This window comes from Phoenix dactylifera, chromosome 8 (genome assembly GCF_051530095.1).
Source record: "Phoenix dactylifera cultivar Ajwa chromosome 8, Ajwa_hap1_PhDact_Kaust_v1.1, whole genome shotgun sequence".
In the NCBI taxonomy this organism is placed as follows: Eukaryota; Viridiplantae; Streptophyta; class Magnoliopsida; order Arecales; family Arecaceae; genus Phoenix; species Phoenix dactylifera.
Window position 1 is genome coordinate 30,303,308 of NC_143197.1, and position 21,704 is coordinate 30,325,011.

At 39.7% G+C, this 21,704-nt stretch overlaps 2 protein-coding genes across 3 annotated transcripts; both read right to left on the reverse strand.

Moving 5' to 3' along the window:
* Positions 1-342: 342 nt before the first annotated feature.
* Positions 343-2,438, reverse strand: LOC103718339 (jasmonate-induced oxygenase 2-like). Its single transcript, XM_039124964.3, has 3 exons — positions 1,856-2,438; positions 1,424-1,754; positions 343-758 (listed from the first exon to the last, which is right to left on the reverse strand). Exons 1-3 carry the CDS (start codon positions 2,353-2,355, stop codon positions 513-515), a joined length of 1,077 nt encoding a protein of 358 aa, XP_038980892.3. The 5' UTR covers positions 2,356-2,438; the 3' UTR covers positions 343-512.
* An 8,213-nt stretch (positions 2,439-10,651) lies between these two features.
* Positions 10,652-21,308, reverse strand: LOC103718347 (PHD finger protein ALFIN-LIKE 1-like). 2 transcript variants are annotated; one of them, XM_008807130.5, is made up of 5 exons: positions 21,096-21,308; positions 20,970-21,002; positions 20,628-20,850; positions 11,281-11,401; positions 10,652-11,211 (listed from the first exon to the last, which is right to left on the reverse strand). In XM_008807130.5, exons 1-5 carry the CDS (start codon positions 21,193-21,195, stop codon positions 10,960-10,962), a joined length of 729 nt encoding a protein of 242 aa, XP_008805352.1. In that variant the 5' UTR covers positions 21,196-21,308; the 3' UTR covers positions 10,652-10,959. The 2 variants fall into 2 exon arrangements, with proteins under 2 accessions (XP_008805352.1, XP_088559627.1); XM_088703501.2 differs by having other exon boundaries at positions 10,781-11,401; positions 21,096-21,305.
* Between the last annotated feature and the right edge of the window lie 396 nt (positions 21,309-21,704).

Genomic DNA, 21,704 nt, shown 5'->3' on the forward strand with positions numbered 1-21,704 from the left:
TTAGTAAAGGCATTATTCTACACGATCCCCTATAGTATATTATTTTTATTTTCTTTAGGGAACTATGGTATAATATTATTAGATATAGGTTTTTCTTATGTCAACATATATAAGCAGCTTTACATATGACTCCTAACTAATATATTTCTAGAGTCTGTTTCTGTACACCTCAAAAATAAAAGCTTGTGCTGTACGTACGCTTATATTTTCATACAAGGAAGCAAATTAGACAAATTAATACACCAGTAGAGACGAGAGTATTTATTAATTCCACTAAATAAGATATCTCAAACAAAATAAGGGCCAAAAGAGAAATTATAAAATAAGAACCAAAAGAGAAACTAGCCATGAAAGATGGCATTTATTTCAACACTGGAGGGTCGAAAAACATATACGATTTGTCGATTAGTTTCTTATTTTGTCATCTTAGAATTCGTTGTACATATCCCTTGTTTTTTTGGATAAAACACATGGACCCATACATGGGATAGTAACAACACAAGATCTTTAGACTACACGGCCTTCAAAGATTCCACTGCTAATTTGCCATGCAGACCCCAGTTCCTCACATGCAACCTATACTCACGGTATTTAATTGTTGGATAGAGTGGCGGATGGTGCGGTGTCACGAGCTCTGGTGCAGGTCCGATGGGCAAATCACCTTTAGGGTTGTAGAAGAAAGCTAAGGATAAGCGCTCCTCTGCGGAATTTGCAATCACACGATGTTCCACACTTGGATAAACCGAGTTGCTTATCACCTGATTAACCACGCAAATTAGCATACACCAAAGTATTCAACTATTAATTAGCTCACAAAATTATCAAACATGACTTGATCGTCCAATCATGGCAGTCTGTGATTGGTTCAAAGATCATGATTGGATAGGCCCATGGTAGCTCTTACGTTACACAGGCAATTTGCTATATCTACACTAATCATCACCGGTACTATGTAGAAACCCATTATTAGTGAGTAAATGCATAACAAATGCATAATAACCAAAAAAAGAGAAGCATATAGGTATGTGGTGCATGCCCCCTGGCCATGTAAACTGACATTTGTAAACTTATCTATATATATATTTAGAATCCATTGAAACGAACAATAAAGAGAAGATAAGGATGTTGGGATGAATAAAGAGCAATTAGTTTAGACGAGGGCTCGCTCATGCAACCTGTTGTAAATATCACAAAGAAAAAGAAATGATGTCGAAATATCACAACCTGTTGTAAATAAATCCATCCAATAGTACATTTATAAAAAAAAAGTGTAAGTGATGTTTTAACTGTTGACCAGTGCAGAGAATTTGTCTTTTGGCCATCCTTCCCTGCGACCCTGCGATGGCTCTTTAATTCTTCTTTCAGTCATCGTTTTTTATGTACGAGGAAAAAAATCAAGATATATTAATTCCCAGGAGAATACCTGAATCTGGTCACCGACGTTGACGATGAATGCCCCGGGGGCAGGCTGAACAGGAACCCATGCACCCCCCTTGCGAACTTGGAGGCCCTTGACACGGTCGTCGGCCAGGAGGATGGTCAGGCCTCCAGGATCGGAGTGCGGCGAGAGGCCGAGGGTCAGCTCCGGCTGCGGGCACTTGGGATACAAACACACACGCATGGAAGCTTCCATGTCGCCTCCGCCGAACGCCTTCTGGAGGTAGCCCTCATCCAGTCCCAGGCCTATCGACAGCACCTTCATCAACACCCCACCCAGCTTCACCAACTCACGTCCATACTCTTCAGCGGTCCCCCTGATCATAAATCCAAACCGAATCGTAAATGATATCACGAAACGATGGTTTTTAACTACGTCATTAATTTTTCAGAAGTTTATGATCGATTATAGTCGTACCTCAAGGTTTCAGGGCGGAGAGGCCATTTGTCAAGGTTCTTCTGGGAGTCTGGATGGAGATAGAAGAAGAAGTAGTCGGTCCAGTCCAAGATGGCATCTTTCTCGACCCCCAGGCGGCTGCCGTACCCCTCGTATGTCTTGGGGTTATTGGCGTAGGCTTTTTTTTCCTCCATGGGGAGGTGGAAGAACTCCATCCACACCTTCTTCATCCTCCCAGCCAGATCGAGGCTTACGCCGTGGTTCACCACCTGGAAGAAGCCCCATTCCTTGCATGCGTCCGATATCGCTTGCACGGTAGCCTGTCGTTCCCCCGAGTCGCCGACGAGGCCGCCGAGGTCGATGACGGGTATCTTCAGGCCCTGCTCGGGGCCGTCCAGGAACGAGACAGCACCAGGCCGGTCGGAGGGGGGCTTCACGTACCTTGCGGGGATCTCGGTCAAGCCGCTCTCCGATAAGGACTGAACTGGGACGACCGGCTCGGGCCACTCCGAGGAATCCATGTCGGTGAAGAGGGGCACGGTATGAGAGAAAGATGATGATGGATGGGTGCTAATTGAGCGTTGCGGCAGGGGGTGTATATAAGCCAAGAAAGCCAAAAAGAATCCCGTCACTTTCACGGTGCCGCTGTGGAGGACTCCACGTACGTGCATGGAATCTAGACATCTGTCAGGGCAAGTTGTTTCCGTGTTTTGCTGCTTGACTGCCATTTCACAAGAAGTCCCCAGGCATCAAGAATAAACAATTGGTGATAGTTGAATTTCTTAAAATATTTATAAATATTTTTAAAAAAATAAAAAGAGAGAGAGAGAGGAAATTTTTTTTATTTCTCTAATATTTTATCAGTATATCTCGGAAGTTATATATAGTAGTATAAAAAATATATAGACTGATATAAAATTATGCTAAGAAGAAAAAAATATTATTATCTGATATAAGTAATTATGTGATTCTAAAATTGCTCTAATATAATTGAATTAACAAAAATAAATGATAAAAGTGGATCTAGAATCATGCTAATAAAATATATTAATTATAATATTATCCGAGCTATTATGTGACTTCTAAAATTATGCTAATAAATTTTAAATAATAAATTGGTTCTCAACTTTAAAGGATTGTCCAACCAAGAATTAGGAGAGAACTTTTTCGGGCTAACGAGTAGTTCACCATCTGAAACGGTTTGAGATAAGCATAAAGCATTAGAGAGAGAGAGAGAGAGAGAGAGAGAGGAAAATATGGCATACGTTAGTGGTATGATGTCATGCCTTTTGCCGACGCGGCCCCATAAACGTGTTTTATGTGAGGTTCCCCAGGGGAGTTTTATTTCTTTTACGACGAAATTCATGTGCATTTCTAGAACAAGAGATATCCTGGTTATTCCTCATGCTCTACTCTCGCAAACAGAAGATAAGAGCAGGTGCAGGAATAAGAAGGGGTGTGAACTGGGGAAATAAGTCGCCGGCCGGCACACCGCCACCCCGCCGCCGTGGTTGTTGAGGTCCCCGTCGACATGCACGCGGAATTCATCTCTGCACCATGTGCGAAATGCCGGAGCAGCGTAACGACGTCAGTCTCCATGGCACCGCGCCGCGGGAGAAAGTCTTTTCCAAAAGAATATCACTTCATATTAGTCTCATGCGCTTCCCACGCACGGCGTGCAATTTTTCTCTCCAAACCACCAATCACAGCTGCTCATCTCCGGAGGCTCCACCCGCCGCAGTCAACAACTACATTAACTTAAACCTGACCCCACGGACATTTCCCAACAAAAAAAGAAACACCCGGCAAAGAAAACGTGCATGGCACCTCATCCTCCACGACCTGGGGTGCTACCACGAGTCTAACGTGGAAGAGCCTGAAATCAAGGGTCTAATTCTGGTGAGCAGGTGAGACACTTCCATGGATTTGGCAATTGCAATGCATGGATATATCGCTACAGGAAATACTATCATTGCAGACTCTATATTGCCGATGATAGATAGAAGCATCGGCAAAGCGATAAAAAATGCCGGCATTTTTTGAAAGCGTCAGAAAATAATGGGTTCCGCCGAAAAAGCGTCGGAAAATAATGGGTTCTACCGACGCTTTTCAGTGGCGTGGCGAGAAATCCGTATTAGATGATGCTTATAAGCATCGTTAGATGCCAAAACTGGTCTAGCTAATACGACGCTTTTAGCAAGCGTTGTCGGACACCTCCCATCTAGGCTAAGCTATGACGACGCTTTTTAAAGGGTCGTCAGAGATACCTTCCACCCCATCCCCCAATGCGACCACGCTTTAGAAAGCGTCATCGGAGGCTCCTTCCAGACCATTCTCCCAAACCCTCCCCACCCCAACAAATCCCTAACCTCCGTCCCAGCAAAAAAAACATGATGTAATAGCGGCTGTCAAATTTTTTTTTTTTTTTTTGCTTAGGCAAAAGGGGTAGGAGGGAGGAAAGAACAAGCCCACCCCCGCGTAGCAGCCCCCACTGGGCCCCCGCCCCACCAAAAGAATGTTCGATGTGGGCAGAAATGACCGTGTGTTAGGCACCCCGGCCGGTTTTACTCATACCCTTCCCACCCGTAGGCTCGGCACAGTTACCCATCTGGGCTCTGGCTCGATTCCTCCATGTGAGTACGTCACACCTGGCACCACCAAAGAAGCGCTCCTAGGCCCCATATCCAAGCAGTAGCCGAAACCACATTTTAATCGACGCCCCAACGATTCGAACTTGGAACCATGAGGATAGAAGACTCCATCCAGTACCACTAGGCTACCACCTTGGTGGTCTGTCAAATATTTCTTTCAAACTGCGTTGGTTCCGGAAGCTGGGAAGAGAATTTATATCACCTTAATCCCTAAAACTAACAGGCCTCAAATTGTTAATGACTATCGACCCATCAGCTTGTGCAATACTATTTGTAAAATAATGGCTAAGGTGCTGGCGAATGGAATAATGGCTGCTCTTCCTAATCTTATTTCAGTTGAACAAAAGGTTTTTGTTCAAGGTCGTCACAGAGCAGACAATATTTTGTTAATCCAAGAAGTCTTGCACTCGTTAATGAGGTATCCTCCATCTAGAAGCTTGATGATGCATGAAATTGACATGGAGAAAGTCTACGATCGAATGCATTGGCCTTTCTTATTTCAGGTTCTCAAGCAGTTTGGGTTTCATGAAAAATTCTAAGTGGGTGAGGACTTGTTTTGTTAGGCCTCAGTTTGCCTTATTAATTAATGCATGTCCACGCAAATTGGTATGCTCCTTGGAGAGCCTTCGACAAGGATGCCCACTGCTCCCTTATTTATTTGTTCTTTGTTCCAAGGTGTTCTTCAGATTTATGCGGTATGCAATGCAAACTCACAAGCTGAAATCTTATAGACCTACAGGAGGCCCTTTAAGTATCCCATGTATTTTTTGCAGATGATTATGTTGGGATCCCGTCAAGTTGTAGCACACATTGACAAATGGCGTCAATATGGTCCAAGTGAGAGAATGTTGAATCTCGTTTTAATTAAACCCTGCTTTAGAGAAGGGGTCTAACAGGCTATTTATAGCCCTCTCCAGGGACCAAATGTTGCAGGTGGTTACACTCGTGAAGAGTCACCCCCCATCAAGGTAACCCTTCACTGCTGTGAAAATACCTCAATGTCCTTGTGATTATCAGGATTTACGAAATTCAAGAGATACTTGTCAAATGTGGGTTCTAATTAAACGGGATCTGGGTTTAATTAAAACGGGATCCAACAGATTATAGTTTAGTCACTAGACCTATGGCTTAGGATGCTGTTTGTATAAGAACAATCATCAAGTCTTATTGTTCTCCCTTAGCCTTCAGGTCAGGCTTTTACGTATTCCAAATCCGAATTCATTTTCAGCCCTTCTACTTCCTCTACTGTCAAGCATCAAATCCGAAATTTATTTCAAATCAGAGAGAAGGGGGGAACTTGGAATTACCTTGGAGTGCCGGTATCCAGCATGCCATTGGCCCCTTGGATTTCAATTTTTTATTGAAAAGGTCAACTCCAAGCTTGCTAACTGGATATGGTGAAGAGAATGCAGGCTTTTCTTTGTAAACTGGCAGAACAATTAATTCTACAGCCAAACTCATTATGGGCACAGGTTGTTAAAGCCAAGATTAATCATTTTCTTCGAACCTGGGTTGACTGTAAGAAGCCTCGTCATCGCTCAACAATATGGAGCAAAATCTGCTCTTGCGGCCCTATGATATTTTATCAATTCCGGGGGATATATAGTTGGGTCAGGAAAATCAATAAATCTGCTCTTACAGATCCGTGGTTAACTAATCTTCCTATTAGTGCATGCATGGCCCTACCTGCATTCATATGGACAGCATTTATGATGGTACGCACCTTGATGATTTTATAGCTACTAAAAGAACTATGAATTTGGAAAGACTGATGGATCTTTTTTTCAGCTGAGATGATGAACCAGGTCGTGAGCGTTTCCATTGCTCAAGGCCTCTAAACTGACCAGCCTTAGTGGGGTCAAACAAAACTGCGTCAAGTCAGCCTTACAAGATATGTATCTTTCGTTTGGTCATTCACAATCCCCAGTTTCGAATTTCAGTTACAACTAGGTTTGGAAATTGATCAAAATCCCTGCAAGAATAAATCATTTTGGTCTCATTTGGTTCGCGAAAAGCATTTTTCCTCCTAGGAATATGATTTCTGTGTACCAGATTTCTAGAAAGAGAATATCTGAAAAAGTATTTTTGGTATGTTTGGTTGATCATGGAAAAGTGACAGATTTGCAGAATGCTTATGTTTGGTTGACCATCCATTTTTCTAAAAAGTTATATGTAATTCCTATTATACCCTTAATAAAAATTAGGTCTTTAATGCCTCTTTAATGCTGAAAGGCATTTTTGGAAAAAAATAAATATGGAGTGATTCTCGGCTCATGGAAAAGACTTTTGTATGAAATATTGAAATAATATTTTCATGGAAATACAATTTTTCCATCTTTCTTTTTTGAAAACTCCAACGAGGCATCACATTACATTTTTCGTTGACCACATTTTTCCCTCTTCTTTTCCCGCGAGCCAAACTAGCCCTTTGGTGGAGACTCTTAAGGAATAAGCTTCCATGTAAAGCAATGTTGACTAGAAGAGGAATTATTCCTCTGGCCGAACAATTTTGTAACCTATGCCAGTTGGTCGAGGAGGATTGCCACCATGTCGCCATTGCTTGTTCTTCTGCTGAAGCGTGCTGGCAGCAGCTGATCAGATACATATGCTGAATAGATTCTCATCCCATTTCTTTGCTGGTCCTTACAGACTTCATGTCAAAAGCGAACGTAGAGGAGGGATATAGAATTGTGATTACTTATATACCATGGCTGCTGTGGAATGCTCGTAATGAACGAGTATTTAGTGCAACAACTGCCTAATATCAGATAGTCAGAAAGGCCTTATCACTTCCTGCATCCTTCTTTGGTGCTAGGTGTCAATTATCTTTAAGCACTCCATTAAGATACTTGGGCAGTGATCGGCAGCATCTATTAAACCACTTTGAAACTATAGCGGTTTTGTCGTGGCTGCCCCCTCCTTTAAGAGTGATAAAGGTTGACCTTGATGCATCGGTGACTACGGATAAGGCAGCTGCAGGATTTGTAATTCGAGATCATTATGGTAAGGTGATTAGAGCTGGTGGCAAGAAATTGCTGCCCTTCTCTATTCGCTATGCTGAATTGACAATCGCTTAGCTAGGGTTTCAAGCCGCAGCGGATGAGCTGCAGGCGCAGCACATTTGGCTAGAAGGTGACCCTGCAACGATAATAAAATGGATTTCTAATTCTAATCCTCGTAGGTATTGCCAGTTGCCCGTATTAAAGGATATCCTGCAGCAGAAGAAAACCAAGGAGTCGTGCTCCATATCTTATGTCTTGCAAGAGGCCAACCAAGCAGCCGACTGCATAGCCTATTATGCCCTCATGGGCGATGTGGTATGGTCACAGGGGAATATCTTTGATCCATGTTTTCCAGGTATGTATGTTGTTGGCTGACTGCAGAGGGACAATATTCATGCAAAGGAAATGATGATGGGCTGCTTGTTGAGTGTTATGTCGGGGGGGGGGGGGGGGGGGGGGCTTTCCAGGTATGTATGTTGTTGGCTGACTGCAGAGGGACAATATTCATGCAAAGGAAATGATGATGGGCTGCTTGTTGAGTGTTATGTCGGGGGGGGGGGGGGGGGAGAACTCAGTCCCATACTGCTTGAGTGATGAAGGGGGCTGTGCCTTAAATGGGGGGTGACCTCATTTTCTTCAGAAGCGCATTTTGGGGGCAAAACCATGCAGGTATGCCCCTGTGACGCTGGACGCATGGGCCGGAAAGAAATCCCTCCATGGCACTAAACGCACAGGCCGGAGCCCCAATATGGACAATATCTCTGAGGAGAAATATGGTCACTTTTCGGCCTCAACAATATCCATTATGTTTCTTGCAGGCTATTATTTCTGTGCCATTGTAACATCTGCTGTCTTGTTTCTGCTTTCCTATCTTAGAGTTCAGCTTTTGGCTTCTATATGGCAACCAGGTGATGGTGATTTTAATCTAGCTGATGACAGTCTTGAAAGTTTGGCCCTATTTTGTAGGCGGATTGCTTATCTTTTATGCTGCTGGTTTGGTAGCTGAACTAATTGAGTAGTTAGTATATGGTTGTTTCTATGATCTGCTTTCAACATATGCATCAGCAGGTTCCAAGACTTTGGAAATGAGCTACTGCTGGGGCAACAGTTTTCAATACCAACATAAGCTATGATCTGATGTCCTTCTTGGTTTTTTATCTCTTTGATGAGTATAATGATATTGCATTTCTGCTTTGGGCGCAGCTCGCTATATGTTTTTCCAGCAGGAGGGCTATTGATCTCTTTTCTTATACAGTCAGTCAAGCTTAGGCCAGGCACGGGCAGGGATAGATCAGCTATGCATTTATGTCTCATGTGGGACTCCAGTCACTCAAGCTCAGATGATATACTAATCATGGTAACGTCCTGTGCCTTGGATATGTATGGGTTGAATATTTTGAAGTCCAGAGGATACCTGATCAATAGTGAGCTCAGGAGGACATTTCTAAGTATGAAGTCATAGCTTCCAAATGCTTCAGTATACTACGTACGCTAGCTGGGTCGATTTTCTATATCAATTACTGGCTCTGAAGCTTATTATTGGAATCCTGTTGGGGGACAAATCTGTGCAACTATGTGGCTGTAGTTTAGCAGTATGTTTGATGCATGAGCAGCTCAGTCTTCCGTTGCTCACGTGTTCCTGCGATTATGGCTGCCAGAATCAGTGAAGATTAGTCGAGGTCAAGCTTGATGACTGTGATTTCTGGCAGAAAAAACGTCGGTTTACCCACCTTTAAACCTGGTTGTTCTTTCCAGCCCAGCATTAAGTTTCTCTGTCTGCAAAAAAAAAAAAGTCCTTAATTTTACCTAAAAAACAAAAAAGAAAAATAGAAAAGAGTGCTCCCGTGCACCACTTTGCTCTCAGCACTAGTCCACCAGGCAGTTTGGGAATAATGGGATTGGTGTAGACGTAGCGTACGGGGGTCAGTGAATGGCAAGCAGGTCCCCTGTACCGGCCCACCAATTACGCCCACGGATGCTTCGAGCAGGGGAGAGCGGCGCGCATGCTATGAAACGACTAAAATGCTAACCAATTTACTTGGTGATCCAGTCCAAGTTGTTCGTTGCCAATCATCATCATCATCATTTCTGGAAGTGCAATCCTTTCATCATCATCATAGTCAAAGATAGGTACAAATCAAGCTTGTAAATGATAGTTTTAATTTGTTCCATCCAAATCCAATCTGAGTTTGTCTCATTGCCACTCCTACACCACACAAAACCTTTCTAGTGTTAAGCTCATCGTCATCATCATTATCATCATCATCAACATCACCCATCACCATTCTCTGGTCTGATCGGTCTCGAAAAATTCACCTGATAATCCAACTCTGCTGTGCAATATTCAACTATTTTTTAACAAATCAACTGTAAGACACTTTTCTGTCTTAACCAACCCAAAATCAGATATGGCCGATAAAAAGAATATTCACGGTGGAAAGACATCAAAATTCAAGGAAAATCTAAGACCTGCAGTCCTGTTTTGAGCAGTGTGTGTACTCTGATAGACTAAGTTACAAACTAGGTCACAAAATCAGCATAATGCTGTAACATAAAATTAAAACTGTAAATCATTTTTGACCTACATCTCAGCTAGAACCATACCACATCATTTATTTTGTCATGCTAAAAACATTATCCACGGCATTTGCCAAACAAGATACCCAACCCAATCCCATCACGAGCTTTTGTTTTGGCAAATTCAGTTAAAACACTGAACTTGGATATCACAAAGCATCCTAGCAACACCCAAACGCGTACACCTGGTGATCACATAAATTGCATCAAATTGAAGTGGAAATCCACATCCACATGCTCCAACGGGAAAATGGATACCGAGTTTCCATTTTGACCTTCTTGTGACACAACCCCTCTTCTCAATTTTGTTTTTCTTATGTTGGTCTGGCGGACTGATACTTACCGAGTAAACTTCAGCTTTACTCACTACGTCAAAACAACATGGCACTGCTTTATGCCTGCTTAAGTTTTCCGTAGCTCCATCTCCTTTGTGCTTTCCCACCACAGCCTGCTACAGAAGTCCACTCGAATGCATTTGTTCTAGTCCAGAAGACCACCAAAGCAAGTAAAAATGTTTGGCAGTTATGCAACCACCAGGCAGCTTTGAGACAAATATGCCTGTTACATCCATCATGTTCACCGAGATATCTACAGAACACAACATCCATTAAGAGAACGAGGACTTTTGAAGCAATCAAGTACTTGAGGACTGACTTACATACAAAGACAGTATTTAACCATGCATTTTATTCTAATGTCCAAAGACAAGCACCTCGAAATTGAAAGAGAGATCCTTTTCTAGAATGGTCCTATGTTGCTATAGCTTATATCATGATGCAGCATAACCACTATAACATTATAATGACAAGCAACCCTTACCCCCTAACATACTACCTTCGATCAGAACCTGATCTCAGCAGCTTAATAAGTCAGTATAGAACGACAAGATAAGCAGTTACTGCCTTCCTCTCTTGGAACTGCAACTGGGGCATTTGTATTGCTTTATGTTCTCCGCTTTAGCAGGTGTTATCTTCACACACTTCCCATGGAACCACCTCTCACATACATCACATGCAATCCAGAACTCATTTGAACTGTAGTTGCTACCACAAATTCCACAGAGGGTTTCACTGTGTTCATCATCCTCATCACCATACCCCTCGTCAACTGTTTTTGAATTGTTTTTCGACTGCCCATCACTTGATCGCTGAACAAAAAGGGAATTGATCAAGAGAAGTGAATAAAAGCAATAGATATCAATTTTGAAAAATCTTACCTTGGTTGAGTGTCTAGATTTACTTCCGCTATCTACACCAGACTTGTCTTTTGTCGGCTTCCTATCAGTCACCACTTCAAACACAGTAGGCAGCTCATTTATCATGGTGAATAGACGTTTTCTGTCAGTTTTGAAGAGTAACAGAATCAGCTCCCATAGTTCTTGCAGCCATGTGCACTAGTGTGCAGCTTAGGTCAGATGGCTTCCAGAAACTTAAAGAGAATAACAGCAATGACAACAACAATCAAATTAGAATGCTTAGTTTACAAATATATATGTTATGCAGGCATCTAAATAAACTTGATAATGGACTAGCAACAATTTAGGCAATTTTGACATCCAACCATCTATAATCTCAAAAGGTTAGTCCAACATGTTTTTAGCATTCATTAGCAAATATTTTGCAACACTGAACAGCTAGCACTAGCTGCCCGACACTTTTAATCTCTTCACACTCACGATAAATCTAAAATCCATTACATATGAACCAGAAGCTAAAATATTTGAAAGATCAGGTACCATATGTATGCACTGCAGTTGATCGTTGCAGATTAGCCAAGCTTTCAATAAAAACTTGGGACCAGGCTGAACAGACTCTGAACAGACTCTGCTTCATCTGCTGCACATACTCCAAGTCACATAAATTCTTGTAGAAAATAAACTACTGAATTGACATCCAGTTCTTTATTTAGGGATAATCTATTTCCAGGTTAGACTAATATTAATTAATCTTAATAAAAGGTCAACTACATAATACACAAGCTATAGCTTCATGTTTAGCACCAATTCTAATGAATTAGAGTCAAACCCTCCAGACACATATTTTGAAGTCGGTTCTTTTTACAATGTAAATCTCGCATAGATAACCTGAATGCAACTCTGACCCTTTTATATATTTAAATTCATGTACCACTAAAAATTAAATATTTTATAACAAATCTTAAGAATCAAGAAAAACATGAAAAAACTTTTAGCAAATATATGAGGGCCACGTTATCAAGGCTGGCAGTCAAGGAAAAGAAAGAAACAAAAAGTACATAGTAACCAGACCGTCAAGCAAACTTATACTGCAACAGGGAAAAATTCTGATCCAAACATATTTTATCCCAGTATGGTAGTTAATAACACCTTACTTGTGGAGCTATGTAGAGAGCAGGCAACAAATATAGATTAATAAAAATGGCAATGTGAATAATTAAAGGGGGGAAAGAAAGGCATACTTAGAGCGCCTGCACAAACAAATGTGAACACAGCAGCTTAAATATCATTAAATTACTGAAATAGGGGAGCATATTACATGCAAAGACATACTCTTGAAGGCATGCTTGGAATCACATTACAGAGGAGAATATGTCTTTTAACAGAAATGCAATTTTACATGCAAAATGCACAACATAGTTAAATAATCTACTAGCTGTGGGACAGAACGTAGGCATGGCTTGCAATCTGATCTTTCAGAAAAGGCAAGTTTGCATTAGATCCTAACGGTCAAGTACATGGCATCAGTTATTCTGTGAGATGTCTAAATGCACTCATGGTCACAACTATGATACAAACCTGCAGCTTCAACTGGAGGTGAGCAAGTACATGGATGCTAAACTTATTTGAGACATAGCACTCGAAGTTTTAGTTCATCAGTAGAACTTTTACTGGAAAGCTGTGAACTTTTCTTTCATTTTATTTACCCCTCAGAATCCTGTAATTTCTTTTCTGCAAGTTCTAAAAATATCATATTTTTATGTGGCAATCCAGAATAACAAAATTAGTAAACCTACCCAACCATCTGAGCATGTGCTCAAATTTTACTCATCCTTTTGATGTCCCATACAGATTTCTACCAAAAAACAAGAAAAAGAAAATTAGCTTCAAAGCTCAATAAAAGTATAAATGCAGACAGACAGCTGACTGCTAACATCAATAGAATGTCTAATCTGTCATGTCCTTTCCATGTTAATATGTATCTAAACGAAGTTCTATCCATTGTTTCTCACCAAAAAGCAGGGATCTAGTATCATAATGGTAAGGATATGATACCTCACTGATAAGGGTACAGATATCTGAATCAAACTCAATTTTGAGTCGGTTTGTCAAACTCAGCAGAAATTTCATCCCTTCTACTATTGAGAGCAGAACTCTTGAGCAGCATGTGAAGCTCCACACAGGAGTTTATCCGTCTCCACCACATGCCTAAAACATGGCATGTTCCAGTCAAATTAGAAACAAACTGGAATCCACCATTATGTACCGGAGTTCATAATCCAAACGTCACATTCTAGTTTCTAATTCCAGATGTTTTCACAAGTCTGTCCCAACTACAGCTATTGCCACATGCTTCTCTCAAGAGCAACTACAATCCATCATGTTAAATTATTGCATAGTTATAATCATCTTTGAAAATCCAATAACTGTTTAATTTCAACAAGAAAACTATTATTTATCATTTCATAACATCTAGTATTAGTCTGTCCCCATACTTCTTAGCTCTTCCAGCTTCCTACTTGTATAACTATATAGCATACACCAGTTCATATAAATCAGATAAATAATTAAGTAAATAAATAAATATTAAGTTTTTCTTCCATACATCCACTCTTGAAATTACATGGGCCCTACAATTCCATAACTTACAATACTTTCTTAAAATTCAGACCTCTCAAACCAGCTTCCCTTCCAAAATTCTATCTGAAGTAATCAATTGACTAATTCATCTTAGCCTTGGGATCGCCAAATATTACTGCTATACATGGCAAACATCCTTCTATTTATCTCGAAAACCCAGACATTGCCCCAAAATCTAGGATGACTTTGTGTCACTTAAGAAATTATCAACTCATCAATATTGTTTTGAACATTGAAACTTTTCCCTATGTATTTTCTTTAATCCTATTACCTAAATCAAGTAAAGGAAATTCGCCACTTTTTTCCTTAATTTCTTTTCTCTTACTCTAGCATTTTCCTCCTTTCCACACATCTTCATTCTATACTCTTTCCACCAACCCCCTCTGCCTCTTCCTCCAACCTTGACTAACACCAAGGATGCAACTATATTTTCATCAATTCAACCACTTTCCTAGAGTATATACAACCTCTCACATTAATCAATGTAATGTCCCAGAAGCGTCTAGGAAAAGCTGAAGAAGCCTCCCGTAGTACAATGCCACTGTGGTCAGCCATATAAGTAGCGACTCAGTCAGCTGTTAGCCTCCCTATAGGCATGTCTAGCCACACATGAGGTGATGCTCGACGTGAGCATCCAAATATCCGCCAACAAGGAAGGACTAACGCATAGGTGTTCTGACCCTGTATTGATTCATGAGATAACCATTCTGGAGTCCCCTTCCAAGATTATGTTGTCAGCCCATAAGATGGATGCAAACGTGTCCCTCCCACACAGCTCTTAATTCAGCAAATAGTACCATTGTCTCAAAGTACCCACCTGCAGCCACCAAAGATGACCTAGAGTCACGAATAACGGGACTTGCTCCACCAGCCTACTCTCAATTTTTCACATTTTTATCTTGAGGGAGCTAGGGGATGGGGGCTCCCAAGTGAAATGAACCACATAAGGCACAATACCTGCAAGAATAGGATCCTAGATATCCATAGCTGTCAATGACCCCATTGAATTACTAGCTTGAATGAAGTCCGAGGCATAGAGTGAAACTCTAGTAGCAATCATTAGAGGGCTACCATCAGTGTTCTTAAATAGTCTATTATTCTTGGCCAACCAAATGAAATAGGCTGCATAGCACAAGGTGATCCAATCACTTTCAAATTCCATTCTCTTACTCATCAACTATAAAAAATCTCGTCGCCCGCAACATAGGTTTTTCCAAATCCCCTTCCAACCCCCACCTTAATAAAGGGGGGATGAAAAGAATATTGGTACCTATTATGTTATGCAACGAATTTCAAATATAGTTGAGAAAATATTGAAATTGATTGTTTCTTGTTAAAAGCACCTTTGTCAACAATAAATTATCAAGTTCTGCCTTTAACAACTCAATTAAGACCTACAGAATTTATTTTAAAGATTTTGTTGACATGATGATGCAGCCATAACTTCATATTCTTCCAAGTTTAAGCCTTCTCAAGACTGAATGAGCAGTAACACGTCGTAGCAACAAACATGACATACAATTGGTGAAAACCTTTCAAATCCATAAACAACACCCTCAAAATGACTCAAGATTGCAATACCATTAGGATAAAAAGTGAAAATTTAGTAGAAACTATAACACCATAGTTGATTATAGAAATCCTTCATCATTGAGTCTATCAATGGCTAAATCCTCTATCAAAACAACGTTCGTCAAATTCTTTCCCGCTTAAGTTTTCTTATGTCTTGTCCATTGGTAACAACTTGACACATATGGATGGTCTCCAAATAGCAACATATCATGACAACTAATTTTATCCAAGCAATCTCAGTCAACTCTTCATCACATCAGACAACAGTACTGCATCGTTGCAGAATCGAAAGAGGGACAAACTCTACAATAAAGGTTATGTTAGTTATCATTGCATGAGATAAGAACATAATGCGTATTACGGAATAAAGAAAAAGGAGAATTGTGTTAGTTATCAGGCAAGCACTAAAGCATGAAATGAAGGTTCCATATTGAGTAATCTGAAAATAGCGCTTCCCCCAAGAAAAAAGGAATAAAAATTCCAAAATGGTAGTTCAAGTCCTTACCATCCAGCACAAAAGTCTAAAGGATACAATAGAAAGTCAAGATACGTCCTGATCAAGCATGAAATATTCAAATTATTACCACCACCTGTCTTTCAAACTACTACTGACAGTCATTTCTTACTTGTAACATCTAATCTCCAAACTACAAATCAATATTACATGTTCCATGCCATGGGAAATGAAGGCTTGAATCCTTGAGAATTAGATACATTGGAAAAACACATTGTCCAAAGAATATGGGAACAAGCACAATAATTCAAGTAATTCAAACTTCTTGTCTATATTGTTACTTTCATTGCCAAGTATGACCAAGCAATCTGAAGCACAATAAATGACATCTATCATAATCATATAAAAGTCCCAATTCACGACTAAAGCAATATCAGGGAAGTATATGGACGCCACAAACCATCATTAAAAAATACTTGATGACCATGAGGATCGCCTACAATTAACCATCATTGGAAAAATATTAGATGATCTGCATTACAGTCATAGACCCCCGTAAGAAAATATCGAACAAGCACAAGGGTCACCATAAACCATCATTGGAAGAAATATCATATGAACTCAAGAATCGGCATTGAAATATCTCCTTAAACCAGCATTTACCTCAAGGATCAAGATTCGTATGCAAAAAAAGGGCAACCTAAAGGATCACCACGGGTTATTAAAAAGTTTTCTGAATTCAACTAGCAACAACTTCAACATGCTTAACTTCCCACAAGGATACTTTAAGTTCCACCATCTTGGTTTTATTTATGAAGTTGTGTTTCCATCCATTACAATGTTTTACATCTACTCTAGTTTATTCTAAAATTGCATTCAAGAAAAAATATAAGAACAAGAAAATGAATATCTACTGATACATACCCCTTTCCTATTGCCAACTCCACATGCTAGTATTTATAACTTAACAAATGATTTGATAAGACAAAGAGGGTATAAATCCAAAAAGAAGCAATAGAAATGTGCAACATCAGCTATGTGATTCTTTTATGTAACATCTTGGCATGATGCTAGAATTGTTCTGCTTAATAGAAATTTATTTGTGTTGATAGTTTGTAAATTTTAAGCTTCAGTAATTTCAACAATTTACAACCTTATTAAACATGCAACAGGCATACATTATTGGGACTAAATGAACAGCTGACAGCCAACACCTATGTATAGCTAATGGTTAGTGACATAAGAACTTGTGTGCCAACTATAAAGAACTTCAAATAAGTCATGTAAAATACCAATAATAGGAGTATCTTTATGATGTTGACTTTCATAATGCTTGAAATACAATTCTTAGAGAATGAAATAATCAGCAAACAATGATCAAGAGGCATAATCCCCAAACACTTTCCACATGGAACATAATCCTTGTAAGCAAATGCTCAAACATATATTCGTTTAAAATCAATTATTTGTAAAATAAAATCCTGCAGAGACACAATGCTCATTGCCACTAACCTTCCACTTATATCAATTATTTGGAGACATTCCTTCAAAGAACAAAAATCCTTAAGAAACATAATACTTGGTATACCCCCAAGAAGCAAAATCGAAGGTAAAAACAATCACAAATCTCCACTTAATCTCCCATCACCATTAGATTTCAATTATTTTAAGATGATCCCTTATTTTACTAGAGATACCTGGAGGTGGGAAGGCATTATAGATGTAAATTTGTTCAAGAAACTAGCTTTTTTTTTTCTTTTTTGAAGAAAGGGTTGCATATAAAACCCTGCATTATCACATATCAGCAAACAACACCCTCAATAATTCAAATAAAGCACCCTTTCTATTAGTTCTATTTCTAAATTACATGCAATTTTAATTGCAGACTGTGATTTAAGTAATTATGGGTGTAAAGATATATGGTAAAGCTAAGGTTAGAGCTTCAGCAGGGAAGGGATGGAAGGCATCAGAGGTGATAGAGAGTTTAAGGACTGTCCAGTGAAATGAGATGCCTGGATCTATTACACATTGTAGAAGGAAAATAATCAAATGGTTTTGAAGGGAACTTCAGTCAACATGGGCTCCTACTTCCCCTTATACCAAGCTTCATGTGTAAGTGGTCCCAGCTCTCAGATAGCATTGAAATTTGGAAGGGGTCAAATAGGCCCCATTTTGTGCTGCTTTATGTTCTGAAAGTTTTTTTCTTCCTTCCCTCTTTTTGTGTCCAGTGCCCTAATCTAAGAAACCTATCTTCCTCCGACAGCCTTAATCATTTGTCTTGCATCTTCCCCTTCTCCCATCTCATTGCTTACCAAATATACTATTTTCCTATCCATGATCTCATGTTTTAACACACTTATATAGAAGTATGTTTGATAAGTTAAAACAGAAGTGATGTTCAGTGTTCACTATCCTTTTGTTTTCGATTGTAAAAAATGAAAAAAATGAGTGCCTTACATGTTCCTTTTCTCAGCAAACTTGGAAATTATGTTTTATAAACAAAAAGTGAAAAAATTACCAAAGACAAGACAACTCTACCAAATAGTTTCCCATTAGAAAATCTGTGAAGGCCTTCACATGGTCATCAAGAATTTGACAAAAATATTACCACCAACATCGAGTTTTGCCCATCGATTGGAGAGAGGCAGGTAGCACAACACCAAAGAGAACTACAAAGGTATAATCAAAGATTTCGCAACTAGTTGTCAGCCAAATTTCAACCCTCTACAGATTAATGCTGATCTCCAAATCAATTGATTGAGTTCCTAGACTTTCTCTTATTTCATATCATCCTTTGCACTTCCTACTTATTCAATCTCGTACTAATTATGCTAACAGCCTTTGAGCTTTATATACTTTATGAAAGACAAGTCTTAAAATAAAGTATGCCATCCTTTTCTGTCAAAAACATGTTTCATTTACAAATTTCCTTTGGATCTTCAATTTATTATCATTGACCAAAAAACTGTCCTGTCATCTGCCATCTAACTTGGGAAAGAACATAGCATTATAATTGTCGAAGTCTTTCAGCTGTAACATCTTATATCTCTTTATTGTGATCTCTTTTTTTTTTCACCTAAGACCAGTACTAAAATTTACCTATAGGCCATAATTTTATACCCTAGAATCCCTAGACATCCTTTTCAACTCCTCTAAAGTTTGAAAATCCTTTATGCTCTGAAAGATTTAATACTCCATAGTATGGCATTATGGTTATTAATGATGTGGACCTTTCTAATCTAGCGACCATGAAAATAGACCTTTCTTTAGAAGTCAAAAACCTTCATATAATCATCTCCAAATGTCTCCCAACAAGAACCACCAATGTGGAAAATTTAGAAACGCGAGTGATCTAGAAGTATCACCGGACTCGATATGGACTATTTTAGTCATTATAGGTAGGGCTAGACAGAATCCACAAGCGAGATCCATCCTAAATTATATGCCAAACTTTCGAAAATCATAACTTGGTCATACGATGCTCTTTTTTTTTCAAATCAAGTTACATTTCGAGATCTACAACATAGAGCTAATCCCTTAAGAGGTTGAAATGGACTGATTTTTCATCGTTTGAACTCTAAAATGGACTGGTCAAACTGAAGAAAAAAAAATTTGGAAAAGACTTTAAGTGGATGTATCTCCTAATCCGAGAAGAATGAGGCAAAGCCACAGAAGGCAAAGTTGATGTAGAAGTCAAGATTTACCTTCTGTAGAATTTTATTTTTTTGGATTTATTTTTACTAGTCATGTCCATTTTACGAAAATGAATCCTATTAGAACTATGAGAGGAATCCGACTCAAATTGTGTAAGGAGGAGCTTCACAATTATAAATAGAGGTTATATACCTCAATTTTATTAGGATCAATGAAAGAAAAGAGGACATAAATCTTTCTTTCGCCATTTTTTCTCTTCTTTAAATTTCTTTCAAGAGATTCAAGTTAAATGGGTTAAGAACATTTCTATTCTTCCTAATCGGATGAGCAAGTTAGAATAACCTCAAGAAAATGTAATACTTAATCAACAAAAAATTACTAAGGATCTCCATACCCATTACATGAAATCCTTATAATCTCTGGAGGAACAATATACACTCCCAAGAAAGCTATAGATTGTATTTTTTGTCAAAGAATGGATAAAGCATCCATTTCAAACAACAAGGGACTATTACGCCTATCCTCAGATACAATCACAAGTTAATAATTTTGTGTGCAATCATCACTAGACATGCATTTTCACTAAGGAAAGCATACTCCCTACAAACTGATAACCTTACATAATGATGGTATTTAACAAGTCAAAATCAACAGAAAAGATCTAAATTCTAATTAATATTTTTGGATGAGAACTTCCGGAAGGAGGAATCATCATTTGCATATCCCCATTCAAATCAGATCTAACACAGAAATTACAAGTAACTCGCTTAACCCTAATCCAGCAATCAGAGCCTCTGCATCCCTGGCCTCATTTTAAAGCCAAAGTTACGCATTTTTTCTTCCTTCTTCCTCTGTTTGACATGCGATAACAAATATTCTACAAATATCCAAAGAAATCAAGAAACTCTTACTTTTCCCAGATATGAGATGAAAGAAAGAAAAGCATGAAATCATTCGACTGATCTTGGAGCTATAACCAAGAAAGGAACGGAACCCCTACAGCCCGCAGTCATAATATAACAGCAAAATCAAGGAGCCCATGGCTTACCTCTCGTTGCCATTGAAGCGGGCTCCGAAGAAGAAGGCGACAGAGAGGAGCCACGAGTCGCTGTGCACCGCCACCAGCGAGAGCCAATCCTTCCGGTTCATCCCGTCCCTCGCGAAGTTGATCCCGAGCGCCGGCTCCGGCAGCTCCGGCGGCACCTCCTCCGCCGGCAACGTCACCTCCCACATCCCTCCAGGATGCCCATACAAGCACAAGTTCTCCTTCTCTGCATCAAATCAACCCACACCCAAATCCCTCGATTCCAAGAACCAGATCCAACACCAAAACAATCCTGATCTCAAACTTCTACCGATCTTTACCAAAAAAAACAAAAAAAAAACTCACCCGGATCGCACATCGCATAGAACTCATCGACATCTGAGGGTAGAACAGATCCCAAGAAAATATGAGAAAACAACCAAAAAAAAGTCGAAAAGATCGAGCAAAAGAGGGATTGGAGAAGGAGAAGACCAGTGGTGAGGGCGCGGACGATGGCAGCACGGCGGCCGCTGTAGTCTTTGTAGATCTCCTCGACAGTCCGGGGGGCCGACGAGACCTGAACCACGTCCATGGGAGGCGATCTCGACCCGGATCCAACCGTTGGGAGGCCGATCCCGAGGCTTTTAAAGACGAGAAGAGGTATTTCTTGACAGCGCAGTGCCGACTTCAGTCGCCAAGAGATTATATGCGGAAAGAAACAGTGAAAACACCCCCTTCTTAACACCGCCGGGATAAAACTGGGACGTGTTCATTAGGAATTTACAAATACACATTCCTTTTCAAATGAACACCCTCTGCCTCCCTCCAGATACGTTTTAAATAGAGAGGGGAGTATCTTCTGCAAATGCGGAGTGGGTTTATCAATTTAATTTTATTTCTTTCCTTTTGTGGCTTTTTATACTTGCTTTTTGCTTACTCATGGTCTTTGATAACCTTCAAATCAAGGGCATACACTAATATCAAATGTTGTGTTGGAGACCAGCTAATTTGGTTTGGACTTAATGGCTAGGTCTGGTGTTCCAATTTTATTCGTAAAAGACACTTGCACTTAAATGCCAAGCAATGATGTTGTATTGTTGT

What these genes read in the sequence shown, in the direction of transcription:
- LOC103718339 (XM_039124964.3), bottom strand. Translation starts at nt 2,355, where the DNA reads ATGGATTCCTCGGAGTGGCCCGAGCCGGTCGTCCCAGTTCAGTCCTTA. An exon ending in CTCCGCCCTGAAACCTTGAG is followed by an intron (nt 1,755 to 1,855) that starts GTACGACTATAA and finishes ATTTATGATCAG; the next exon opens with GGGGACCGCTGAAGAGTATG. An exon ending in ACGTCGGTGACCAGATTCAG is followed by an intron (nt 759 to 1,423) that starts GTATTCTCCTGG and finishes GTGGTTAATCAG; the next exon opens with GTGATAAGCAACTCGGTTTA.
- LOC103718347 (XM_088703501.2), bottom strand. Translation starts at nt 21,195, where the DNA reads ATGGACGTGGTTCAGGTCTCGTCGGCCCCCCGGACTGTCGAGGAGATC. An exon ending in CGTCCGCGCCCTCACCACTG is followed by an intron (nt 21,003 to 21,095) that starts GTCTTCTCCTTC and finishes TTCTACCCTCAG; the next exon opens with ATGTCGATGAGTTCTATGCG. An exon ending in CTATGCGATGTGCGATCCGG is followed by an intron (nt 20,851 to 20,969) that starts GTGAGTTTTTTT and finishes GATTTGATGCAG; the next exon opens with AGAAGGAGAACTTGTGCTTG.